General features: G+C 37.9%; 1 protein-coding gene across 14 annotated transcripts in view; it reads left to right on the top strand.

The window, feature by feature from the left end:
* The window catches only part of mef2d (myocyte enhancer factor 2d), a 116,449-nt gene that overhangs the window by 47,855 nt on the left and 43,387 nt on the right, over positions 1-25,207 (top strand). For 10 of the 14 annotated variants that reach the window (XM_032556596.1, XM_032556574.1, XM_032556601.1 and 7 more), the window contains exons 3-4: positions 6,951-7,154; positions 24,429-24,566. In XM_032556596.1, coding sequence (XP_032412487.1) covers positions 6,951-7,154; positions 24,429-24,566 — 342 coding nt within the window. Of the gene's footprint in view, positions 1-6,950; positions 7,155-24,160; positions 24,287-24,428; positions 24,567-25,207 lie in introns of all 14 variants that reach the window. The other 4 variants (XM_032556610.1, XM_032556619.1, XM_032556649.1 and 1 more) reach the window with 1 other exon arrangement.

Genomic DNA, 25,207 nt, shown 5'->3' on the forward strand with positions numbered 1-25,207 from the left:
GTCGTTGACATTTAGTTGGTGAAGTGAAACATAGTGTAGAGCTGCTAAAGAAAGGAGTATTTTTATATCCTGTCTCCCTGTTGCTTCATCTAATGAACAGCGCAGCTTCTGAAAGGAAATCAAATGAATTTTTTGGAGAACATGCAGCCCGTCACCCTCCTACATGTTGATTCGGAGATGCTGCCATAAGCTCCACAAAATAAACAGCATTCAGAGTGTGGGCCCCAGCTGGAAACATGACAGCATCTCAAATACCACGTTTCTTATTATGACAAAGACAGAAGCGAGAACAGAGAACAGAACTGGTAACGTTCAAATCCCCTGATGGATTTTCATTTTTCAGATTTTTGGATGTAATTTTGGATCAAATAGTGGACTTTTAGTTTTCATTGTGACACATTTTAACAAGAAAACCTAAGAGAAAAAATCAGCTACAATGTTTATCCATGAGACTGATATAGAACGGCAAAATGTACATTAAATCTGTGCTCAATGAGATATTTAATGTGGAAAAAAACCCGATGATCTTTTGGATAAATTAGGACAGATTTACTAAAGAGAACAAATTAGAATGCATCTTCAATCCAGAGAAATGGGATTGATTAGCTCTGGCACCAACTTAATACCATGTGAATGTATACACAAATGTAGCAAGATCATCTCAGTAACAACCAAAGCAATCTTGCAAGAACAGTGCCAATTAGTATGGGGTTACAGAACAGCCAGACCTCATGGTAATCATGTGTGGGTAATTTAAGGATAAGAGATGCTTATTTGTTGTAATATGACAACTATAATAGGCTGTAGGTCCAAAGGTTGCCGTGTATTCTACTTATTAAGTTGCTTGAAAATGGTGCGGACTTGAATGTCTGCTTGTTCTGTCTTGATGGCAGATAAGTTTATTTGACCATCTAACCTTTCTAGCTCGTAAATAAGATGGTGGATTTCAATTTAGAAGCCTAATAGTCAGGAAAAGCAAAAAACCAAAAAACAAAGCAGTCCTAACATGTCTTCTGTGTTAGGATTCCCAAAAGTATTCATACTCCTTAAGCCTTCCTCACCATTTGTCATCTTAGAAACCACAAGCCTTAATGTATTAAGGATGTAAGTATTGCATAAGTTTAAAGTGAAATGTGAGAAGTAAATGGTTTGACTCTTTCCTTCACACAACATACAGTAGGTGATCTGGTCGTGATCCATGTAGCCTGGAAGAATTGCAGGGGATTTGACTGACATTCACGTTCCAGGATCACAAGAACCCTGGGCTATATTAGAATAGTTTAGTTTAAAGGATACTCATGTGTTGGAGTGGTTCAGTCAAAGTCCAGACCTAAATCCAACACAGACATTCTCCTTCCAGTCTAACTGAACTTAAGTTCTTTTGCATAGAGCAATGGACAAAGTTGCCAATTCTTATATGTCCAAAGATGACAACAAACCCCAAATTATTGATTCAAATAGACTCTATTTTTTGTTTTCCATTATCTTTCCACTTGTTCTGATTTAGTATTGTCTATCAAATAAAGTCCAAGGTTTTGGTTCAATTATGATAAAATGTATATTACATTCATATTTGTAAAATGTTAATTTTTAAGTATATGAATTCATATACAAGTTACTGTGCATTCAGGCAATCATTTAAAGACAATCTTAAAATGTAATCTAAAATGCAAAAAGAAAATGACTTACTAGAACTTTGCTGTGAAAAGGTCAATATCTTAGTATTTTGTGAACCTCTAGTGAAATTTATTAGGAAAATGAAACAATCTGTGGTCAAACGCATCAGGTTATTTAAACTGTTAAGACCAAATGTGTAGTCTGTGAACTGTGAGTGAGCAAACAAAAAAACGGGGTTTTGGCTGCCGGAAAGAGCGAGGAGAGGTTGCGGTTGTCTGTGGTGGTTTTCTCATCCATCTGCCACACAGCCACAAACCTCGCCAAGACACACAAACTCTGACGTGCGCGCACACACACACAAATCAAACCTCTAGCTCCCTTTCTCTCCTTTCTTTTCTCACTATTGATGTCTTATTCTTCAGTTGCTATTGGTTACCTCGCTATTCTGCTCTTAATGTCAATTACCTCCAGCTTGTTTAGTCTTTGTGGTGAACATCAGGACTGAAGATTAGGGCCAAAGTCACTACCATCCTGCCCACTGTCCTCTAGAAGAAGAAGTGAACAGAGAAACGAGGACTTTTGCTGGGATGTTTTGACTAATTTTGTTTGTTTTCCATGCTGGTGGGTGACCTTATAATTTGTTAGGGGAGCAGTTGTTGTTTGCGGCGGCTTGTCTCTTCATCACCAACCATTCTTGTCATCCTGCAGAGCCGTAATTTCCTTCGTTTCCAGCCTCGCCACATAATTTATCTACTCCTTCTGTGTGCGAGCGAGAGAGAGAGAAAGGAAGAGGAAAGGGGGGGCATATGTAGATGGGTAGAAAGATAAAGATGACACAGTGGGGGGGCGAGAGAGGTAAGATGATGGTAGCAATGTGTGATGAGGTGGGAAATGAGTGGGGCAGACGGGAGGAGGGAGTCGGTTGCCCGTGGATACGACCCCGATATAATTTGATTTGTGGCAGCAGGAAGCAATGAGTGAGCTAACACGAAAAGGAGGGTGGGTGCGGGGGGGGGGGGGGGGGGGGGTGCAGAGGATGTGGAAAATACTGACAGAGGAGAGGAAGAGAAAACAAGGGCGAGGAAATAAGAGGAGCAAAAGAGACGAGCGGCTTAAACATGTCAGGTGCTGAGGCAGGAAGGAGCACGAGACGAGAGGGATGGAGGGATCACAGGGGGAGGAAGATGGAGACACTGAAGGTCTCGCATGGCTTCGTCTCTCATCCTCAGTGATCATATCTTGTTTGCACTTTTCTTTTCTTCTTTCTCTCCATACTCAATTAATTTCAATTACAGTTTCAGTTCAGAACTATTGTTCCAGGATAGCAGTGTTGAGTGTCTGTCAGTGCAGGCAGACTGATAGTGTGTTCAGTTAGTGCTGTAACTGTGGTGCAGTGGAAGAAAGGACCTCACTGGCCTTGGAGTCTATTGGTGATTGCAAATGTCAGAATAACTATTTAATAGCTGTTTCTCTCATTGTTAAAGCTGCTACACAAACAGTGATACATCATGCATTGATGCTTCTTGAATAAGTACTTTGGCTTCAGACTCTCAAAGATCTGTTGTTGAGGCCTTCTTTAAGAGTAGGAGGAACTTTCACTGTAGGAAACTAAAAAAAACATATATAATTGCAAATGGAAGTGCAATAGTTTTATCTTGTTAAAACTATTGCAAAAAACATGAGAACACTTTCTACTAAAAGCCACAGAAACATCCATCCAAGGCCAAGATTCAAACCACAACCTTCTTGTTGTAATGCAACGGTGCTCCACAGAAATATGAATTTTCATAATGAATCTAATGATATTGTTACCTAACTGAAAACCTTAGTTTATCTAGAGCCATTTATTTATTAACCATCTCCTCCCATGTTTTTGTACTTAGGTAATAGTTAACTTACTACAAATGAAGGAATCGTTAGTAATCACTAATAATGAGGCTTTTAAACAAAAAAGGAAAAGAATATCAAGAGACAGGAATTAACTGATGATGAAAAGGATTTCCTAACAAGGTTTATTTGCTCATAAGTAATTAATAGTTAACCTAACATGAACCAACTAACCCTTTACTATTATCTAAAATGCAATTTAATTGTGAAATTATGTTTTCTGGTAATATGTTCACCAGGAAATAATTAGATGAATCCTTGTAAATTGCAGCTTTTTCTGTTGAATATGACACTAAAAAATTTCTGAAAAATTGACACATGTTCAGTCTTTTTTTTTTTTTTAGAGCAACTTATAAAATATTTGAAAGAAAATACAGGTATGCTATTGGCTGGCTTTTTGTAAAGAAGCCAATCCAGGAGCACCATTCTTTTCTATGGCACGGATAATGAACCCAAAGGGTGGAGAGGATGGATGTTAGTATTTTTTAACGATGAAACATCAAAAAGTTCACTTGTTTATCAGTAAGTAACGAGTATCTAACTGTAAAGTTGGATACTGCTTGAAAGAGAAGATTATAATAATTACATTTTTACCCCAAATTATTCAGAATGAAACAGCCACTGGGTCATGGCTAGATTTTTTGAAGAATTAATCTAAAATCGAAGGTTTATAAAAAGAATTTCAGGAAATGGCTTTCCTGGTACAAAAACTAGAGATTTATGTTAAATTTGGTTTCCAGAAAACAAATGTTTCAAGTCCAACTTGTTAACCTCCTGCTTTTCAGGTTGTAACCTCAGACAGAGACGTCACAACTTGTTTTTGACTTTTATGTCTGACGGAAAATATTATGTCACCTGTGGGCGTGGCCTGAACACGCTGCGTCTTTGAAAACTTCCCTGTCCTGTTTTACTCCATCTGTGGACAGATTTTACTTTCACTCTGATTTCCCTCACATCAAACAGCATAAAACTGTAGCCGTACCTGAAGCCTTTTTCCCTCTTGCTAATCTTTTTTACTCAGTGTGTTTGTTTTTGTGCAATCCTGCGTGTTTAATCCAAACAAAGCCAAATCTCCCCGGATTGTAAATACCAGTTGGTTAAAGCAGAGAAGCACTTCCAAAGCCAATCAGCAGACAACAAGGGACCCTGTGCTTCAGCAACACTTCCAGTTCTGTTCGGCATGTTCACAACTGAGGGGGCTTGTGGAAGGGAAAGTCTGTGTGTGTGTCTGCTTGAAAGAGAGGAATAATGTGTGACAGAAGGAGAGTGTGGAAAAGAAGGCATGAGAGCATGTGTGACATAGAAAGAGAGCATGGAAAAGAGCATAACAGAGTGTGAAAATGATGGGGAGGGTGAATGTGACGGGAAGTGAAAGCCACTGTGGGTGCAAGTAAAAACTGAGGACATGAAAAAAGGAGCCTGTCTTTCCCATTAATTAAATGTCTCAATCTTGTACATTTCTGACACTGTGTGCCTGCAAAGTGATGAAACGATTGGAGTCTTGATTCTTGTTTTAGTGAAGATGTACTCTTTTGAGCAGCTCTGGTTTAAGATGATATGAATATCAGCCTCAGGGTAAAAACTCTGCATTTTGGATAAATAGTATTTTTTTAAATTTTTTTATTTTTGTATTTTGGCAAAAACAGAGGGATGCTTTGAGGTCATACAACTGAAACCTATTACTGCACAGAGATCTGTTATAAGGACTAAAATTGCCTTAGATAGATAGCATTATGTCTGTCTGCTACTTGTTTGATCACCTTTTTCATCAGGTTTTCAGTTTTTCTCATTACATGTCAACATTGATGTGATAAGGTGACGTAATTGTATTTTAATATGTCCCGTATTGTTTTAGTGTAAAAAAATAATGTAAAATCAATTTTTTTTTGTCCTCACACCTAAAACTTTCCCCCTGGAGAAGAAGACCAATAAACCACTAGGATGACTTATTAATATGTCACAATCGGATCCTTCAAAATATTTTCCCACACATTCAGTTTTAATCCTTTTTAGACTATTGTTGTGAGTTTTCCTCAAGCTGTCAAAATGCAGCCAATGTGGTATGTGTTTCCCACCAAAGAAGGTTAATGTTAATTTTACACATACAAGGGAAACATTTTACTATTATCTACTGTAACTCAATTATGCTTAATTCCCCTCATTTGGACACTCAATACCAAAATCTGTCTATTCCATGTGTTATATACACATGAACAAATTCTAGCTAATTTAGCATCTTTTTGTCTGCAAAAACAATTTTTTTTATTGTACTGCACAGAAAACTTAGCCACTTAAGGGTTCAAATATTTCATAACCTTCACACTTATTGCCACACTTATCTGTCCTCAAAATATATTTGTCACATATTTAAAGACTAAATATTTTTAAAGAAAATTCAACCTTATTTGGTAACATTTATTTTACAATGAAAATAAGCCCGTGTTAAGAATTTTTTTTATAGAATGTGAGATCTTGACAACTTTTCAAAATGGGAAAGACATGAAAAGGGTAATTGACATGCAAGAAGAGCAGTTGTGTGGGTTGATATAAAAACGGTAAGTCAGGAAATGCATAAAAAAATGTCTCACTGAAACATCCTCAGTAAGAGTAGTAATTTATTTATTAATTTTTTAAACATCTGAAACTGTAAAAAGCAGACTGGACAAGATTCAGTGTTTATTTTGCCACCCTGCAGAGTGAAGATGATGGTGGGGGAGGTAAAATAATAAATATTCCTCAAGCTCACTGCTGGAAATCTACAGCAAAAAGAAACATCTTATGCTGATTATTAGGTATAGTGGAGAATCTCTGATTTTATGGGCCAGTTGTGGCTATTTTCACAAAGGCCCTAAACACTTTTTGGAGTATATCATCTATTCTTTAAAATTCTATTAAAAATAACAATCTGGTATCTTCTTCCAGAAAATTAAAACAAGTTTTACTATTAGGTCTTAATGAGGTACTGATCCATGAACATATGATCAAATCAACTCAGAGATGGCTCCACAGAAGACAGATTTAACTTTCTTCCAGTATCACCTCAGTCCTCTGAGGTAGTAAAAACAGTTAATGTGGAGAGTTCTGGCAGTTACTGGCCAACAACAACAAGAAACCGAACCAGAAAGTTCTGAGCTACAGCTTAATTTTCCTTTGCAACAATGAGCCAGTATAGGAACAGTTTAAGATCTTACTGCACTGACCGTTCTTCTGTAACTGCACCAAGAGCTTTTAGGTATAATTCAGTGGTTTCACTGATTAATTGGGCCAAGTGGACCTTTTAAAGAAAACAAGAAAGAAATAAAATGTTTGATTTAGAGTTGTTATATTTTATTTGGTTTTAAAAAAGAAAATGGCTGCAGCTAAAATCGCCTTTTATGAACATGAAACTTTATGTTGTATTAAATAGTTTAATTTTCACTTCCTTTTCCTTTTTTTTCCTCCGCTAGGTGACATTCACCAAACGGAAGTTCGGTTTGATGAAGAAGGCGTACGAGCTGAGTGTCCTGTGTGACTGCGAGATCGCTCTCATTATCTTCAACCACTCAAACAAGCTGTTTCAGTACGCCAGCACCGACATGGACAAGGTCCTGCTCAAGTACACAGAGTACAACGAGCCACACGAGAGCCGGACCAATGCCGACATTATCGAGGTAAAACGTGGGAACACAAGAGAGCGGGTGGTGGGTTTAATAACTGTACACGCTTTGTTTCTGAATCTTCCTTTTACAAGACCACTTTCACATTTACTACTCACATTTTCCCTTGAACCAAACAGATTTCTGTGCAATGTATCCATGTGGTTTACTGTTTATTTACCTGGAGAGAAATTAGTCTTATTGTTTTATCCTGCTGGTATCCTGTTTTTTCTTCAGGTAGTTGTTAAATCCTCTGTTCAAACATAACAGTCTCTCATCATGCTTATTTAGCTTTCTGTCCTCATTCATGTTTTAAAAAGCCTGAAATTGAGCTTTGTTTCAATTTTGTTGGTCGTATGAACAGGAATTTTCACCCTTGTTTTAATTTTTTGTTTTACTTATTTTTAGAAACTAACTTTATACTTTTAAAACTTTTAAGACCTTTTTACCAAGTCAGAGAGCCGCTGAGAAGCAGCTTTTCGGTCACAAATATTTGTAATGTCAAAAGGCCTGACTTGTTTTGCTCCTTGTTGATGTTTGAATCGAGGCTCTTATTTATTGATTCACAGTCTTATTTGTATATGAATGCTGGAAAATTATTTTTTGCTTATGTGTTTTACCAGTATTTTCCTCTGTGTTTATTCTCAAGTGGGATCATTAAGGTTTAATCTTAACTAATCTAATTCAGCACTCTCCAGGCCAACATTTAGACATAATTAAGCCGTGAACAGTTCATTAAGGCTGGATGGGTTCATGTTTACCTATTTTTTATTTTTTTATTTTTATTATTATTATTTCCTTTGGACCAGGATAGTATTAAGCTCACCTTTCAATCCAGAGCTTTAAAACAACCCCCCCAAAAAAACAAAAAACACAAACAGAAAAGGATAGACGACTTCTTCTCTTTTTTCACAGAAACTTATATTTAAGCCAAGAGCTCCTTTGGAAGATTTGAATCACTCTTTGGGTTGGAGCCAGAGGGTACAAACACTATCTCAACATCAACAAGCAGGGGGAATTGTTAGACTTACTCTGCTCAAAGTTCAGGAACTCCACTGAGAAACCCATCTAAAGCCAAAATGTAAAACAACTAGGTTTCTGTTTTGTTTTACTACTACTACTTTTATCCAATTGAAAATACATTATTTGTCCCAAAGGGATTTTAAATGTTCCTGTAACTCTTAACATCCAAGTGTCTTTAAAGCCTTGTTCTGTGGGCAGAAAAGGTCTCTGATAGCAGTCAGGCTTACAACCAATCTGAATAGGCCTTCTGCCTGAATAGACAGAAGATACAGTTGCTCAAACATTGTGCAGCAGAGACAATATTACTTGTCCTTGATGACACCATCAGTGCATTTGTTTAAAGGTTCCCACATGCTTCATGCCAAAATCGGCCCCCATTGATGTTGAAATGCTACGAAAATTGTGTATTTTTTGACAGAAATCTGCGCGAAGCATCATGTGATTGGTCAGAAGTTTGTTGTTGAGTTTTATGCAGAAATGCACTTGGCCAGTGTTGATATTTCTCTTCAACTAGTCCGCTGGAGGGACGGGGAGCTGTTCAGCTTCAGATAAAGTATGTGGGAGTCTTAAATCTTTGTCTGGCTGCATGGTCAGCGAGACGTTGGAGTCGGGGAAATAATCCTTTCTCATTGTGATCGATGGAAGAGATGGTTTGAACTTCCTCATTCTCTCTCTGATCTTTGATTCGGCTATGCATCCATGGAGCCTTATTTTACACTTTTCTGGGATGTAAGGTCATAGTTCAGGTATTGTTTGAGCTTTTAAAATGATAATCATCTATTCCTGGTTGCAAAAACAATACCTTGATGCCATACCTTATTCCAAAAGTAAAAAAGTAACAGCAAACATCCTTCCAGTTGCACAACATCCAAAACCAGAGGGAATAATTGTTCAAAAAGGTGATGGCTCAACCAAGATAATTATGAACAAAAGTCTACAAAAAGAACAAATCAGAACTAATATAACAGATCTATTCCAACATCCAGCCACCATGAGTGGCACGATTGTAGAATAAATGTTAGTGTTCATCTGATGCTTTTCCTGATTCTTTAGTTAAATTTATGTCTGACTTGTTGACCTCTATCTTTCACGGTGAGGTTAAAGGCTGTTTTGGTTCTCATCACTTTCTGTGGTTTTAGTTGCATTGCTAGCCTGGGATCTCTCAGGGAGCAACTTGGGCAAAACGCCAAAGAAGGAAAATATCTGGAAGCAATTGAAAACCACCTCAGCACAAAATGGCCACCACATAAACAAGAATCTGTCAGTGATGGCTGAAAAATAGTTTTTCATTTACAGAAGAGAGATGATAGATTAGGTCAGAGCAGACGGTGTTGAGGTCAATCACTGAACTAAATTTTTTTTTTACTTTGCTGTGCTTTGCTGGAGCTCATCGAGGGAACACGGAGCACATTCACATGCTTAGCTGACCCTTTTTATACATAATGACCCCTTCATGAATTCAACACGAGACGGTTAGGTATGATTCAGCGGGCCGTGTGCATTGCTGTGCTGCACTCATGCTTCCTATGGAGCCATGACTTAAAGCTGCATCCGGGTCGCCTTTGAATATTTTCTCACTTGCTTTTTACGCACATTGCCGCAGGACTTTCAGTCATCCGCAAACAGTATCAGCAGCAAGTAACAAAGGCTGCTCCAGTTAAAGTCACATTCTGCAAAAAATCCACACAAGCAGACCAGCAAACTTACCCACTCATAAACAGATTTTATTTGGCTTTTTTAGTGGTGTGCTAACATGACCTGAGATGGTTTGGCTTCACATTCCCAGTCTTTAATTTATTCAAACTGGTCTCACAGTTTTGGAATGAAAGTTTGTGCTGGCAATGATGGAAAGTGAAAACAGGAATATTGGAGTAGGAATGGTTCCCTGCTGCTTTCATCCACTGTAACCTGCCAAATTACAATCTGCACAAACATTCCAGATAATCTAACATAAAGTAAATTCAGTTTTAACCTTTCACTGCCCACAAATGTTTAATTTCATGTATCAATAGAGTCCATTTAGGTGTTAAACTTAGCCAGTTATCTTACTGCTGTTTAAAGGCATTGTGTGTAGTTGTGTGGTGAAAGTGTTTCATTAACCACTGATAGCCAGGTTCTACTGCTGAGAATGTTTTAAAGTACTTATTGCCCCTTAAGATGTTACAACTTTTAATAGAACTCCTCCAGCTTTGAAATGGATTTCTCAGCATTTCAGCACGTTATTTCGTCTTTTATTGACTAAAGTTTGGAAATCAAAGTAGACATTGGTCCATTACCAGTGTCAAGGTATATTGAGGGTGTGAAAACATTTGATAATTTCTCTGACACTTTATTAAAAAGAAATAAAACAGAGAAACCCCAGTTTTCTCTGGATTTATGAAGTACATTTTTGTTTTAATGACTCTTTAGTACTATGTACCAGTTCCAAACTTTCTTCACAGATCACATCATTTCAGACCACATGAAGTACCAAAGCGTAAAATTAATAAAGTGAAAAGCAGTGAATCTGTCATTTGATGGCTTGGTGTGAGAAAGTTTGTGTTGTTGTCAGGAATGAGAGCGTTTTTTGGGTAGGCTGGCATCTGCCAATCAGATATGAAGGCTGCACATCCATCATCCATTTACTGCTGGAGAGATTGACCAACAAATCTCTTTTGTGCACATCGTGATGTGATTCAGACTATAAGATCTAAAAAGACTACCCTTATTTTTTTAAAGACTTTTTTCTTGTTCGAAGACAAACACCTGAAATATTTCAGATTCTTTGATTAATGCTGAGAAATGATGAGCTCTTCATTTGCTTATCTATACAATTTAGTTGTTTTTTTTACATTGTTGAAGCGGACGTGTTGTTGGACAGTTTTAAGGGTGAAACGAAATGCATCCAAGGGGAAAGTCATCCAATGAGAGCTTCCCTGCAAAAACTGCTGAAACCTCATGTAAAGTGTTAGCGAAGCACTTTTACCTTTGAGTGGGTTGAAGGTAAAACTTAGGTGCCATAGTTTGGGGCAACATTTTTTCCTTCTACATCTCTGTCTGTCACTTCCTGTCTTTCTTCCTGCCCTCCTCCTTCCTAATCTCCTGATTCACTTGGTCACGACAATTTCTCCCTTTTTCCTGTCCTTCTCTTTCTGCCTGTCTCAGAGTGTCAGCAGTAAAGCCTTTCTGTAGGCAGTATCTCCAACTGCAGATGGCTCTTAAGTGTATGGGTGTGTGTGTATGTGTGTGTTTGTATCGTGGCAGGGCGTTGGGCAGCTCTGGGCCACATCAGCTCAAGCTCCACTGGTTCTGTTTGTGTGCGTACATGTGTTGGTGTTTCCAAGTGTGTCGCCCCATCTCTTTCTTTACGTGTGTGTTTTCATTAATGTGTGTGTGACCGCAAATACGTCCACCTCTCCATCTCTGCTCGCATGCTCTGCAGTGGCCCATGAGAACGCCTCATACAATATTCAGTCTTGGTGAGGCTCTCTGTTGTGTACGCGTGTGCGTCCCTCATGGATGTTTCTCTCCCGTCCCGGCTTTTATTCTCCCCCGCCCCGCTACCCCGCCCTTTCTCTCTGTAGCCCAGGAGGCATTTAAAATCATTCCTCAGTATTTGTCCTCAATTGTCTCCTTCACCAGATGTGCGCTGGCTTCCACCTTTTTTTCATCCAGGTGTCCCTTTTGTCCCCTCTGCTTTTTTTTCTTTCCACCTAAAGTCTTGGATCTTTATTTCTTTTATATAAAGGAGTAAATAACGACTTTTATTATTAATCAGTGGGTTTCTGCTTCAATACCACTAAAGATGTAAGAAATACTGCTTAAAATACATAAAATATTTATAAAAATAGATGTTTTATGACAAATTATTTCATATTTATACCAACAGAGAACTGTGTTTCAAATAAGAGTTAGAAAACCCTGCAGTCAGTCGGGTCATTGTAAGGAGCAAACATTTCACCCACTGGTTCACTGACGTGTTATTAATATTTTTGAAACAACAATGGCGCTCTAAGGCACAGAGGAAGAAGATATATTAATTTTTTGATGCCTACGTAATAATAATGTTGGTAGCATATGTTGGGTCTTGACACAGGACGGCTCTGTTTTCTTTTTTCATTTGTTTTTTTTTTCCCAGACAGAAAACTATGTTGCATTAACAAATTTACCAAAAGTATTGATGAGTAGTTTTAACATTTACATCACATTTAATAACTGAAGAGTCTACTTACTTTTGAGTTTCATTATCTTGATCAGAAATTCTTAGTAATGGTGAAATTAAAAAAAAACATCTACTGTTGGAAAAAAAGTAAGTTTACCTTTACAGCACTTCTGTAAAGGAGGGAAAGTATCATCCAGGTTCTGCTGCTCAAATTCGGTTGATTAACTAGTCAAGTTTGTTCAGGGCGAAGGAAAACACTGTTGCCAACTCAACGACTTTGATGCTATATTTAGACCCATCTAAAACAATTTCTTCTTTTGTTCAGAGAAACAACTGGTGACAAATCTAGCTACATTTGTGTATGAAATGGTTTTATACTTAAATGTGGCGTTGCATTGTAGATATCAACAATGTTTGTAACCAACAGAAAAATTCAACTGCAGTAGTCACCTTTCAACCCAAAGAGGGCAGGACTAAGAGCTATTTTAGGCCAAATATTCAAGACTTAAACAAGCTTACACAAAAATGTCACAATTTGCACAGTCACAAAAGATAGCTCCTTTAAGGTCTAATTTATCCAGCTTATATGCAAAAATGTTTTGGAGGTTATTTACCTTTTAGGGATACAGTTATGATAAAAATCATAATAAAAAAGACTTGTTGGCTTTATGGTTTTAATTTGTAAATGATCTGGCTTTTATGATTTTACCATGACTTGGCAAAAAAGATTCAGATGACAATCTAAGTAGTGATTTTCCCTGTCGTACCTATGTCTTTTATCCATTGACCACCGGAGATAGTACCATTTGCACTGCTGCATATTCTAAACAGATTAAAATGATGGATGGAACTGTAGAGGGCCAGATAAATTTTTCTTAAGCTAAGCACATCACACAGTCATAGATATATACAAACTATGTAAAACTCCATAGAGTTTAAAAAGTGCATTTTTTCTTTTTACTGTAGCAGTGTTACGAAACAGTTTGAAATCATTTTACAGAAATATTATTAACAAATTAAAAACATTTAAGACAAATGCTGCTGCAGGAGTTGATTTAATACATTCACCTTAAGATATTTCAGACTCCATATATTTCAATTACCACTTTAAAACGTAAAGCTCATGATTGTGCAATTTGAAAAAAAATAATCAACTATGCCAGGTTGGGAAGATTGAATATTAAATTAACCTTAACTCTAGCACAATTACCTTCATACTGACTAGGCCAAAGTAGAGCAGTTCAGTCATAATGAAAAAAAAAGAATACTGGATGTTAGAAGAAACGTCTCATTCCAGCTTCCAAGCATGATGGTGGAGGGTTGGTGAGCTGATCTTGTTTTGCTACCAGGGGACCAGGGACCCTGCAGTCATCCATGAAATCCTCTGTGTACTAAAGTAGTACAGAGTCAACAAGTGATTCCAGTACTTTGTCTTCCTTCCTACAGCTGTGAATATTGATAATGATCATTATTCTCATTCTTCTCCAAAGGAAGCCTATTTTGCATCAGGCTGCTGTGACCATAATTGCATTTATTCAGTGTTAGGGCTGTCAGGAAAACTTATTAGACCAGAACAGCCAATGTGAAAGAATGGCTGAATTATACAATAATCATTAAAGATTATCTCCACTTGCACTTGGTTTAACATCGGCGGTCGAAGAGCAAGCTGAGACATACCAAGTGACAGAGAAAAGAGGAAGAAGAAGAAGGAGAAGAGAGAGGGGATAATTGGGTAGTCACAAAGTGTGCCCATTTGCTGCTCTGCCTCTGTGAATCTCTTTGAGCAAGTGCTTTTGAGTATAAATTATGAAGTGTGGATGTAGTCATGCAGGAACAGGCACTCACTCTTATGTGCGCACAGTTACACACTTGTGGGCACTGGCTGCACGTCACACTGCTTGTCCCTGAATTATTAGGAGCACTTTATTTTACACTGATGTTTTGTGTGTGTGTGTGTGCAAGTATGGTCTCAGTATGCATCGTATCGGTAGACATCCCTTCACTATGATGCAAGCTTAAGAGGCAATACATATGCACACAGAGCCTCTCTAAAACGCACGTGCTGCTTGTACTGTGTGTGTTTGTGTGTGGGCAGCCTGCCTCTACTGTCAGAATGTATTAATCCGTCTGACTGCAGATCCCAATCAGGGCAAAGAAAGGAAGAGCGCTCGAGACAGAGGGAACACGAGCGGACGAAAGGCTGAAAGAGTGGCGATGAATAGCCGAGTGGAGAAAGCAAAGATGCGCGTCGGAGAAGGAGGATGGATGCCCTTTTTTTTCCTTTAAGCAGCTCAAGCGAGGCATATCTCACCAATGAGATTTGCTGCAGGACCTAAAGACTTTGGTTAGCCCAAGAGCCTCAGTCATATCAAAATACCACGTTTCTCACTTCCCTAAGTATCAGTATATTCTTCTTTGTACCACAATAAATTTAGCACCTCAAACCTAGTAAATGGATTTTTGGTTTTGGACCATGTTATCACTTTTCTCCTCAACAGATCACAGGTTAAGACTTTGTTGACCTGGAAGTGCTCCTCAGATTATCCTCCTTTGTCCCTCAGTCTTGTCCATCTTCCATCATATCCTGACTTCCTATTCAGGAAAAGTTGAGCTCATTGAATAACCTGAAGGTCCTCACAAGTCAGGGGTCGCTTCCAACAGGCACATTGAATCAATTCTTTTCATAATCAACCTTCTAAATTATTTAATTATGATTTGAATCAAAATAATCATAAAAAATATAGTTATTCAGAGCTCTGAACCTTATAACAAGAAATAAGACTGATATTTAAAAATAAATGTTATGCTGTATATTTACAAGTCATTTTATCAGGAATACTATAAAGTGTATCCAATTGGATTTGACATAAATATCAAATCAGTATATTAAATGGCTGCAACTCAATGTATTTAAGTATTTAGATGTGGAATGAGATTTTCTGAAGTCTAAACAGAGCATCAGAATAGATGGGAACATAAATGTATCTGACTTGGAGTGTGGCATGAGCAGCTATGTTATGCAAATTTTGGACAAGCTTTTAAAAGTGTTGGGGAAAAAAACAAGAAAAAAAGAACGTGAATCTTGTGTTTGCATCTTCTGGTTAGGAGTCAATCAGTCAATCTACATAAAGTGTAATTTCATCAAATGTTGACTATGCATGGCCACACATTTCATTAAACTGGAGAAGTTTTCAGGAATATGCTGCTATCAAGCAAGTTATAATAGTTCTGTTCTGTCAGCTACTATTGGAGATGTTACATGGTGTCAGGACACGTAGAGAAAGAAATGTAATTCTAATGCACGTTGGTAATGGAAACAACTGATTGGTCATGTGAGGTAAATGTTCGCTACCTGAGAACTTATTCAGCAAATGTGTTTCCATCTCCATTTAGTACATTAACTCTTATTGATCAAACCCAAAAATCAGTTCCTTTATTTCCACAGTGACCTGATCTCAATAGAGTAATGCACCTTTGGCTTGTGGTGAAGGAGATTCACATCATTAATGTGAAGCGCACAAATCTGCAGCAACTTTGTGATATAATATGGACCAAAATGAGATCATTAGAAGATATTTTCTGTTGTTGCTATTTTGTTTTTCAGTTTTATGTGACGTTTGAGGAAGACACAGAGATTGCTAACGGTGTATATGCCCTTTTACTCAATATGCAGAATAGTCTAAGAGATAGCGTATTTCTGAAGAGTAACTAGCATAACTATAATGAACTAAGACTCCATACTGCAGAGCTTAATGTAAAGTTTCTGACTGATTAACACATTCTCTCTAAAGGAAATAAATGTTTCACACCATTTTGTCTTCCAAAATCACTCCCTCTCTCCCTTTTTGTTCTACCTTCACTGTTATAGGCCAGCATACACCAATCAGCCCAGAGATGTTTAGGGCTTTGGTTGAGTGACCTTTTGTTGCTGAGCAGGACGTCACGCATGGTCTACTTCCTCTGTTACCAAGCGAGTTGTCTGAGGCCTCCTGGGGGTCAGTGAAAGCAGAGACACAAATATGTCCCACCTAAATTATTCCAGTTAGCATAAATAAAGTAGAGGCTGTTACAGAAGAGGTGAAGTATGGAGGTGTTGAAACAGATAAATACTAATAAATCCTATTTTATGCCCAATTATTGTTGTGTTCAAATATATACAATTACTTCAGAAAACCTCTGAATTTTTTTATTCAGCTGCAAGCTAATTTGTAACAAGTTACTACCTTTTTGTACCTTGTTTTCATTTAAGAAAAAAGTAATATGTCATCAATTATATAGATAAATAGTCATTAGATGCTCAAATCTTGCATAATATATTGCAAATCACTGCAGTAGAAATGTGAGGATTAGTGATACTGCAAAGGAATCTTTTTAATCTTTTTGACAAATTTAAGACGGGCTTGAGAAAAGTGAGGATAGATTGAAACTGATCATTTTACCACTGTATTCACCAATAAGGTTGCCACTGATATTATTGATAATCAGTCACTATTGTTTATATGGAAGGTAATATTGCATTTAATGTGTTTTCAACTATTTTTCTCTGGATGAGAAGTCCTGGCGTCTCTCTTGATAAACCAGCAGTTTTATCTACGTATTCTAAATGCTTATTTGATGATTGAAGTAAAAAAAAAACAAAAGACTCCACTTTGCTCATTTATTTTACTGTTTCATGCAGCAGAAAGAACGCTACAATAACATATAGGCTGTGTGTTCAGTCACCACTAATTGTTTTTTGAAGGTATTTTATGTGCTCATCCCAAACCAAAACAAGCAAATCAAACAACTTCCTTTTTTCATGAACTTGTGTGTTTTATGAAGTAATAACTTTGTGCTTTTCCTTCTTTAAATGTTATTAGGGTTTATTTTCTTGTCTAAGCTTGGCAGGTTAGTGCCTTGAAAAATAATAGCAGCTGAGGTACATAACACAACATCTAAATATCCTAGCAGACATTCCATTGCTGAGACTTTGGACATGATGTCCCAAATGAGTGACTGGAGGGGACTCTGTGAGAGTGTGGGTGACTTGTTTCTGTCATTACATGACATCCCTGACCTGAAAAAGACAGCAGGAACTTTACTTGCTATCCTGCTCTAGATTGTTAAAATCTGTAGAAACACAGAAAGGTAAATCTCAGATTCTGAAGTAAACATGGCTTAAAACTCTAATAAGGTCTTTATTTTTTAGCATTTTCGGTTGCATGCCTCTCTGAAGCATGCAACAAGCTGATGGCACCTTTCGAGTATGAGTAAGTGTGCAGTCCTTGATTGTATGCCAAAGAGCATTTAGTTGACGAAGCAAAAGAAGAGAAGATGAAGCAATATAATTTTCATTTCAGGGTGCCAACTCCTGCCGAGCATTAAATTCAATCCAGTGGAAACCACTTCTGCTCTAATTTGACAGTTCTTTTTAGACCTGTGGGCAACATTTTTTAAATATTGTAAGTTGAATTATTAATTTTCTCTAACCTTAAAGAAGTTATCCTAAAACACTGCAAGGTTATCCTTTGTGGAAAAAAAAGTTCACATCTGAAGACCTGAACGCTCTCATGATGACCATCAGAAACTGAGCGGAAACCCTTTGCAGAGATATGTTATAGACAGAAAATATGGAAGCACAAGTTGGAGACTTTGCACTTTTTTTCTGAGAGTTGCATTAAACGTGGTGAGAGAGCCATGAAAAGGAGAAACACAAAAAAGGAAGACATCAGCAACAATGTTTCATAGGAAGCAAGCAACAGAGGGTGGGCAGGCGGGCGGGCGGGTGGACGCATGGGTGGGCGAGACAGCGAACCAGAGGAAAAGGAAGATGGGGAGGGAGGGCGACAGTGCGGGAGATGGGGGCAGGGCTTGTGTGCAACCGCAGCCATTCAGAGAGCGGCTTGGTGCCCTGCAGGCTGAATCTTACCCTGGCAACACAATAGAGAAGGGCAGAAGGGGAAACGGGGGACAGGTGAACAGATGGCTGACTGACTGAGACTCAAGCTGATCAGTGCATGAGGGAGTGTGCTTGCATGTGTGTGAGCCAGAAGATACACATGTACTGTAATGTAGCACACAAACACACATACTGCTAACTGTGAGAAAGAGTGGGAAGAAAAACACAGAAACTGAGAAAGGGAAAGTTGCCCATGTTTGCACTGTAATTTTCACAAAATATCAGTTGAGTTTGCAATAAACTAGGACAGACGAGCATTTCATGTTCAGGAAGAAAAAAAATCTACTGTGTGAGCAAGTAACACGACATAATGGGACATAATGGGAGGGAAACACACTATGAATATGGTGCCTGCATAAGTGCATGACAACCAATTAATTTTAAATTTGTTATAAATATTCAGGATTTTACACAAATTTAAATCATGATTAAGCATGGACATTACAATAGTAATGCTACCATGTATTTACAGAATATTTGTCCAAATTGAATGATTTCTCTCACACTTTTATCTTATCCTTCCACAATTTCTCACAGTAATCACTTTTCCTGTCATAATTTATCCTGAAATACAATTTCCACCAATAAAACACATTCTTAGCTGTGAATTGCAGAACTCAGGTTCAGGACTCTTTGCTCACACACACTGATGGCCACTAAAAGACTTTAACTCTTCTCTTTTATATTCTTTGTAACTAATTTGCCTGTATGGCAAAGGTCATTGTCCATTTGGAAGACATATTTATGCCCAGGATCCTAATTCCTGGCTGATGACTTGAAATGTTGCTTTGATTTTATTTTTTCACATCACGTTCTTTCATCAGGAGGCCATCTGTTTTCTGAAGTTCACCAGTCCCGCCTGCGGCAAAACACCCACACTACCTAATGTTGCCAGCTCTGTACTGCACAATTAAGAGGTTGTTCTCAGGCTTTTTCACTACAATGTAATAATAGTTATAGTCTGACCAAACATGTCAACTTTGGTTTCATTACACCTTAGAACATGTCTTCAAAAAATGCATCTGAAAGCTGAAAGTTACTGGCTTCTTCTTTACTGAATGGTCAGAATATGTTGGTGTATGAGACAAGGGGCCCCTCTTCTTCCTGAATGGTACAATGACTAGATATTCCTATAGATTTTGAATAGAGGAAAGTGGAATCTACTGGTGATTGGAAATTGTACGCAGGGATGAACCAGACTTGTGGAGGTCCACAACTCTTTTCCTAATATCTTGGCTGATTACGTCACACAAGCAAGTCATGTTTTAGAGATATTGCCTTAAAACACATCCACTGGTGTACCTTGAATAACTGTTGTCATAAATCAGAAACCATGACATCATATAAATGTTCATCTTAATGAAGGCTGTAATAAACTGACATCAATAAATACCAAAAAATCTAAAAATAGGATTAAGTGCAGTCAGTGTGAGCAGTTTGAAACACACTTTTTATGTGACTGGTGTCTAAAATCATATTACAAATTGGTATGTTTTCCAAGAGCACTGTTGCTGTTTGTGGAGCTATGTTTGTTCTGACATGCAGTTACTGCATTTAGAGCTATCTAAAAAAGAAGGAACACATGGTTATTTTCTTCTTCTTCTTTTATTGTTATCACAGAATATCATGATAAAATCCTCCAACGGGTTGGTCATCACAAGAGAGTAATATAGAAATGTCATGATCGTCTTTCTGCACTTTGACCTCGTGCAAAAATTCCTAATATACCAAAGGGAAGATTAAACATTTTATAAGAAATATTTTTAGTCAATATGTTGGTTCTCTTAGGCTGTTTTAAACGTAACAATTTCTGTTAATCTATTATTAAACAGAAAACCGATCTAGTACCACCCCTAGTGTAGAATTGGAACCGTCTTGATTCATTGTTTCTCTTATTGAATTGCTTTCTTTAACTTATTTTGTAAAGTTAAGACTTAAACTTTTTGGGGATCAGTGTTGCTTGGTCAGCATTAGAAACACCAAGCATCCGACAACATGGCTAATATTATTCCTTCTAGTTTTGTGAACATTATTTGCCTCTTTGTATTGCCACAGTCAAAGCGGCTGGTCCACACCTCGATCATGTCCCCCGCACCATCTCCATCACATGTCCTTATCGACATTTCAGAAGCTGTTCCATTTACTGTATTCTTTCAATGGCTTATTTGTTCCCCCGATTTCTAGGTCAGATCACACACACACATCTGTGCAGAAACCACCACTGAGTATGCTTTTAACAAGCTACGGACAACAAAGCCTGCTCTCTAAATTTGCATTAAGCAGTAGATGAGAGCGCTCACTCGTGCTGCTGAGACTCAACAGCTGACTCAGGAGACTGTCTCTATGTTGGAACAAATCTTTCTAATAACCTGTTTCAGTGGGTAGATAAAACGGAGCCTTGACACTGTGATGATAATAATGGCTTTGAGTTTTAATGAGACTCGTATCAAAGAGCACCATTGTTATTAACACCGAAAGTCTCCTTACCCTTACATCCAAATGGCATCATTACCCTCTTGCCCCTACCTGTTTTGAGAGTTTTAAGGCTAATTCATCCAAAATGAAACAAATCTTTACTGCCGGAGGGGTTTCAGTCTGCAGCTCTTAAAGGCACAAGTTTCTCGCAGCTCTGCTTTTGAGGCAGAATTTCGTGCGGTTGAGTCATTCTCGTTTAGCGTTGATTGTGCATGTCGAACATATGCTGTTATTTTAATCAGATGCCACTTGACGTCAGCCACACTTGACATGCAGCGGTTTTTAAACTGAAAAATAAATTGTTTTAATGAAATGTTAAAATGGTTTGTTTTTACTAGTCATTATTTGATCAATGTATAATTTGTAATCAAGTCTCTAAGGACAATTTGGTGGTTTCACTTTTTTTTTACTTTTCTCTAAAAATGATTAAAAACATTTCTTCCTCACTTGCTCCTATTCTCACTATACATATTAACAATTATTTGTCCCAAACAACCTCAAGCCCTGTCATAAGATTTTTTTAACTTTTATAAAATAGGTTCCTTAATATTTATTTAGAGACTATGTTTTTAATAGGCTGTTATTTTCCGGTGAAGGTTGTTTCCAACAGATATGTAGAACTGAATGGTAGAATAACCTGAACTTTGATTCAGCTTTAAGCTTCTCCTAACTACTAAGGTTTGCTTTGTTCGTTCTCAAGGTCAAAAAAATTGAAGGTAGAACACTCATAAGTCCTTTTCAATACTGGCGAACTGTGTTTAATGTGTTCCAAAAAGCTTGCAGGTAATTTTTGTGTAAACCAAGCCTAATTTTTACAACATCTGTTTTTTAAATACCATAGTTCCTTTTTTAGGCAGATACTTATCCCACACTGGGAACAGCTGTCATAAACAGATCACCTGATCACCAAAATCCAAACTTTGAAGAAGATTTATTAAAAAGTTCTTTGCTTTAATTTTGTTACTGGATATAACAATTTTCCAGCTGCGTTGCATCTAAGAGACGTTGACATAATGATCCATGTAACAAGTCATGTTACAAATATAGTTTTTAGAGTTGGAAAGTATGTGAGGGATTTGCATAAACTCATTTGCTCAGTTTTGCACCATATAATTTCAACCAACTGAAGAAAAAACATGTCTGAGTTTTTTTCACCTGCGATTATTAGTTTTTTTATGGAGGACACAGATGTGCAGAAAAGCACAATGAAGAAGTATATAACAGAAGAGATTTTCTCTTTGTACAAACAGAAATATCGAAAGAAGAAGTTATTAGATCAACACTATTTTTAGTTTATTTGACAAAACCTAAAATAAAACAAACCGGAATCTCATAAAATGGAATCTTGTAGACCTCAAACATTTTGCGGTTCTGAGATTTTTGTTCCTCATTTTATGCCTTTTATAACACACCCTGGTTCCTGACTATGAACTGGTTTGTCTGTAGCGGTGGATTTATTTATCCAGCTCCTTGAGGAAATTATTGAAATATAGAAATGACTGCTGAGTCTTCTAATCCCAATATCATGATGGGATTTTCATATAGCTTGGAACTTGACACGGAACTTTCACCAAGGAGTAAATTTTTTTTTCTTGACTTGAGAACATCTACTCTGAAATGTTTAGTTTTACTCATTGATAGTGATAGGATATTATTTTTACCATTTTCTAGATTTTGTATTTTTTTTGTTTCGTATCACCATTGTAGGCTGCTCTTATTGTACAACACTTTTACTGGGACCACAGTAGATGTTCTCTGTCCAGTTAACAATCCAGTTTGTTGTGAGGATTTATCTGCTTGGCTCTCTGGTCAAGGGCCCACCAAGTAAAGCTACTTAACAGCAAATCTTGTTTAGCAGAATCCTCTCAAAATAAGAGCCTCGCTATCTGGTGCTCTCCTCTCCCCTTCTCTCCCCTCCTCCTCTTTTCCTGCCAACTACCTGCCATGCTAGCTGAGATGCTAACAGCACCTTACAGCTTTAACTGGCTTACCCATTCCATTATTGCAAAATGTCAATAAGTATGAAAAAATATATATATTTGGGATTTATTTCTAAAGGGCTGCACAGTGGCGCAGTTGGTAGCACTGTTGCCTTGCAGCAAGAAGGTCCTGGGTTCAATTCTCGGCCTGAGGTCTTTCTGCATGGAGTTTGCATGTTCTCCCTGTGCATGCGTGGATTCTGTCCGGGTACTCCAGCTTCCTCCCACAGTCCAAAAACATGATTGTTAGGTTAATTGGTCTCTCTAAATTCTCCCTAGATGTGAGTGTGTGTGCATTGTTGTTTGTCCCGTCTGTCTCTGTGTTGCCCTGCGACAGACTGGCGACCTGTCCAGGGTGAACCCGGCACGTTAGCTGGAGATAGGCACCAGCACCCCTCCCGACCCCAGTATGGACAAGGGTATTAGAAAATGGATGGATGGATGGATGGATTTATTTCTATAACATTTGTTTAAAATTTATCCCATTAATTTTTTTACCATTGTACTTCCTTTCCTTCCTCTCATGACCTTTTTATTTTTTCCCTGTGTCCTTTTTATCTTTTTTTTCGTACTTTCCCTCTTTCCTAGTTTTATTCCTATATTTCATTCGATCCTTCTTCTCTGTCTTCATTCACTTGACCTGTCTTTCCTTGTCTTTACTTCCATTCCTTATCTCCCTTCTTTACAGTCTGTGTTTTTCAAGACTTTTATATTTAATGTTTGCCAATTTGTACAAAACCTGTCAGGAGTTTGAAATAAACGTTTTTATATTTTGTGCATCAAAACAATCTTAAACAACTGAGAACTCAGGCAATTAGACTTTGGAAAAGTGTGGAATTTTAAATGAGAACATGTTGGAACTCTTCATGACTTAATACCTGTTTACTAGCCCATACCTTCTCCTGATTTGGAGAGCATGTTTGAAAACAAGCAATTTTCCAATGTACCTACCACATTATGTTCACATTGCTAAGGATGGGTGATTAATTTTGATGTCTTTGATTTCAAAGCCATCATAGTTTACAAGTGGAATCTTTAATTTCCTCACCTTTTTAAGCCAAGACCTCCACGGAGGACTGCCAGGGTGAGCGAGGGCAGTTTGGCTGGTAATAACTTGCTTTCACGTGGGAGGTTGATGTTACAAATGTTGACCTGAGAAATCAATTAAGGGTTATCAGAGGTCACTTTTTTTCCACTCGTAGAAAATGCCTCCAGAAATATCTGTTTGATGTTATCATTTGGGTCAAATTGTTCATCTAACCTTAACGGCTTCCTTTTTAATTCAATGAACAGTGTAGGAGTCCGCACATATGGTGCAGTCAAGATGTTCTTTTGTGTTTGATCACTGAAAATGGCCTGAAAAGTGGTGTTGGAAAGTAAAAAGCGGTGATGAGAAATGTGCATGATGATGAAATGTAAATGTGCCTCCTTCTTCTCCACCTCTACCCTTTTCTGACCGCTTCAGACGTTGCGAAAGAAAGGCTTTAATGGCTGCAACAGCCCCGAGCCCGACGGCGACGACTCCATCGACCAAAGTCCGCTAAACGATCGCAAGACCGAAGACCTGGACAGCCTCTTCAAACGCTATGGCGTGAGTACCGTCACACCTTTGTCACCTTTTCTAACCTACTCTTTCTGTTCTCCTTCTCTTTCTCTATCTGCCATCTCCTCTGTCTCTATTTTTCTCTCTCTCTGTCTTTGTGGCCTCTACTTCTGTTGTACGGGGAACGAAGGCTCTGAACAAGAAAGAGCACCGGGACTCTGAGAGCCCAGACCCCGAGGAGCCCTTCTCCCTCACCCCCCGCACTGAGGAGAAATACAAAAAAATTGACGAGGAGTTTGATAAAATGATGCAGAACTATAGGCTGTCAGTGAGTACCTCCCACAATTCTGTGCAACCCAGCCCCCCCTCCTCATGTTGCTGCTGCTGCTGACCGGAAATAAAGTCTCCGGGTGCTAAAGGCGGTCTGAATACTCACAGAGCACTTGCCTTTCCTATTTCCCCTCAACTCCTTTTACCCTCTCCACCTCACTTCTTACCAACAATCACCTCTCTCCACCCCTAAAAAAACACCCTTAAGCCATTATCCATCATGGTATTGTTATAAAAGAAACCCAAGGCAGAGAGGTCAAATCTAACCAACAACTGTTGTTTTTAGCTGAGAAGTGTTCATTTAAATATTTCTTTCTTTAGGTTCAAGCTTTTTTAGTCTCTACTAATATTACTTTTACAGGGTGTCTGCAATCCCTAAAAAAGTTTTTTGGAATAAAATCTATGCAGGCCCTAAATTGATAATCACAGATCTTAAATTTTGTCGTTGCAAGATTATTTAATCTGATATATTCTATGTTGTTTTTCTTCTCTCATGGTGCATTTCTATCAGGCAAAAGTTTGAGTTGCACGCTGATATCTTCATGTGACTCGAGGCGGCTGATGCTACCAGTAACTCGCTGCTAATACACCCCTGCTAGCTAGCTTTATAGATAGCTACATAACTAGCTAGATAACTAG

This window comes from Xiphophorus hellerii, chromosome 3 (genome assembly GCF_003331165.1).
Source record: "Xiphophorus hellerii strain 12219 chromosome 3, Xiphophorus_hellerii-4.1, whole genome shotgun sequence".
Classification (NCBI taxonomy): Eukaryota; Metazoa; Chordata; class Actinopteri; order Cyprinodontiformes; family Poeciliidae; genus Xiphophorus; species Xiphophorus hellerii.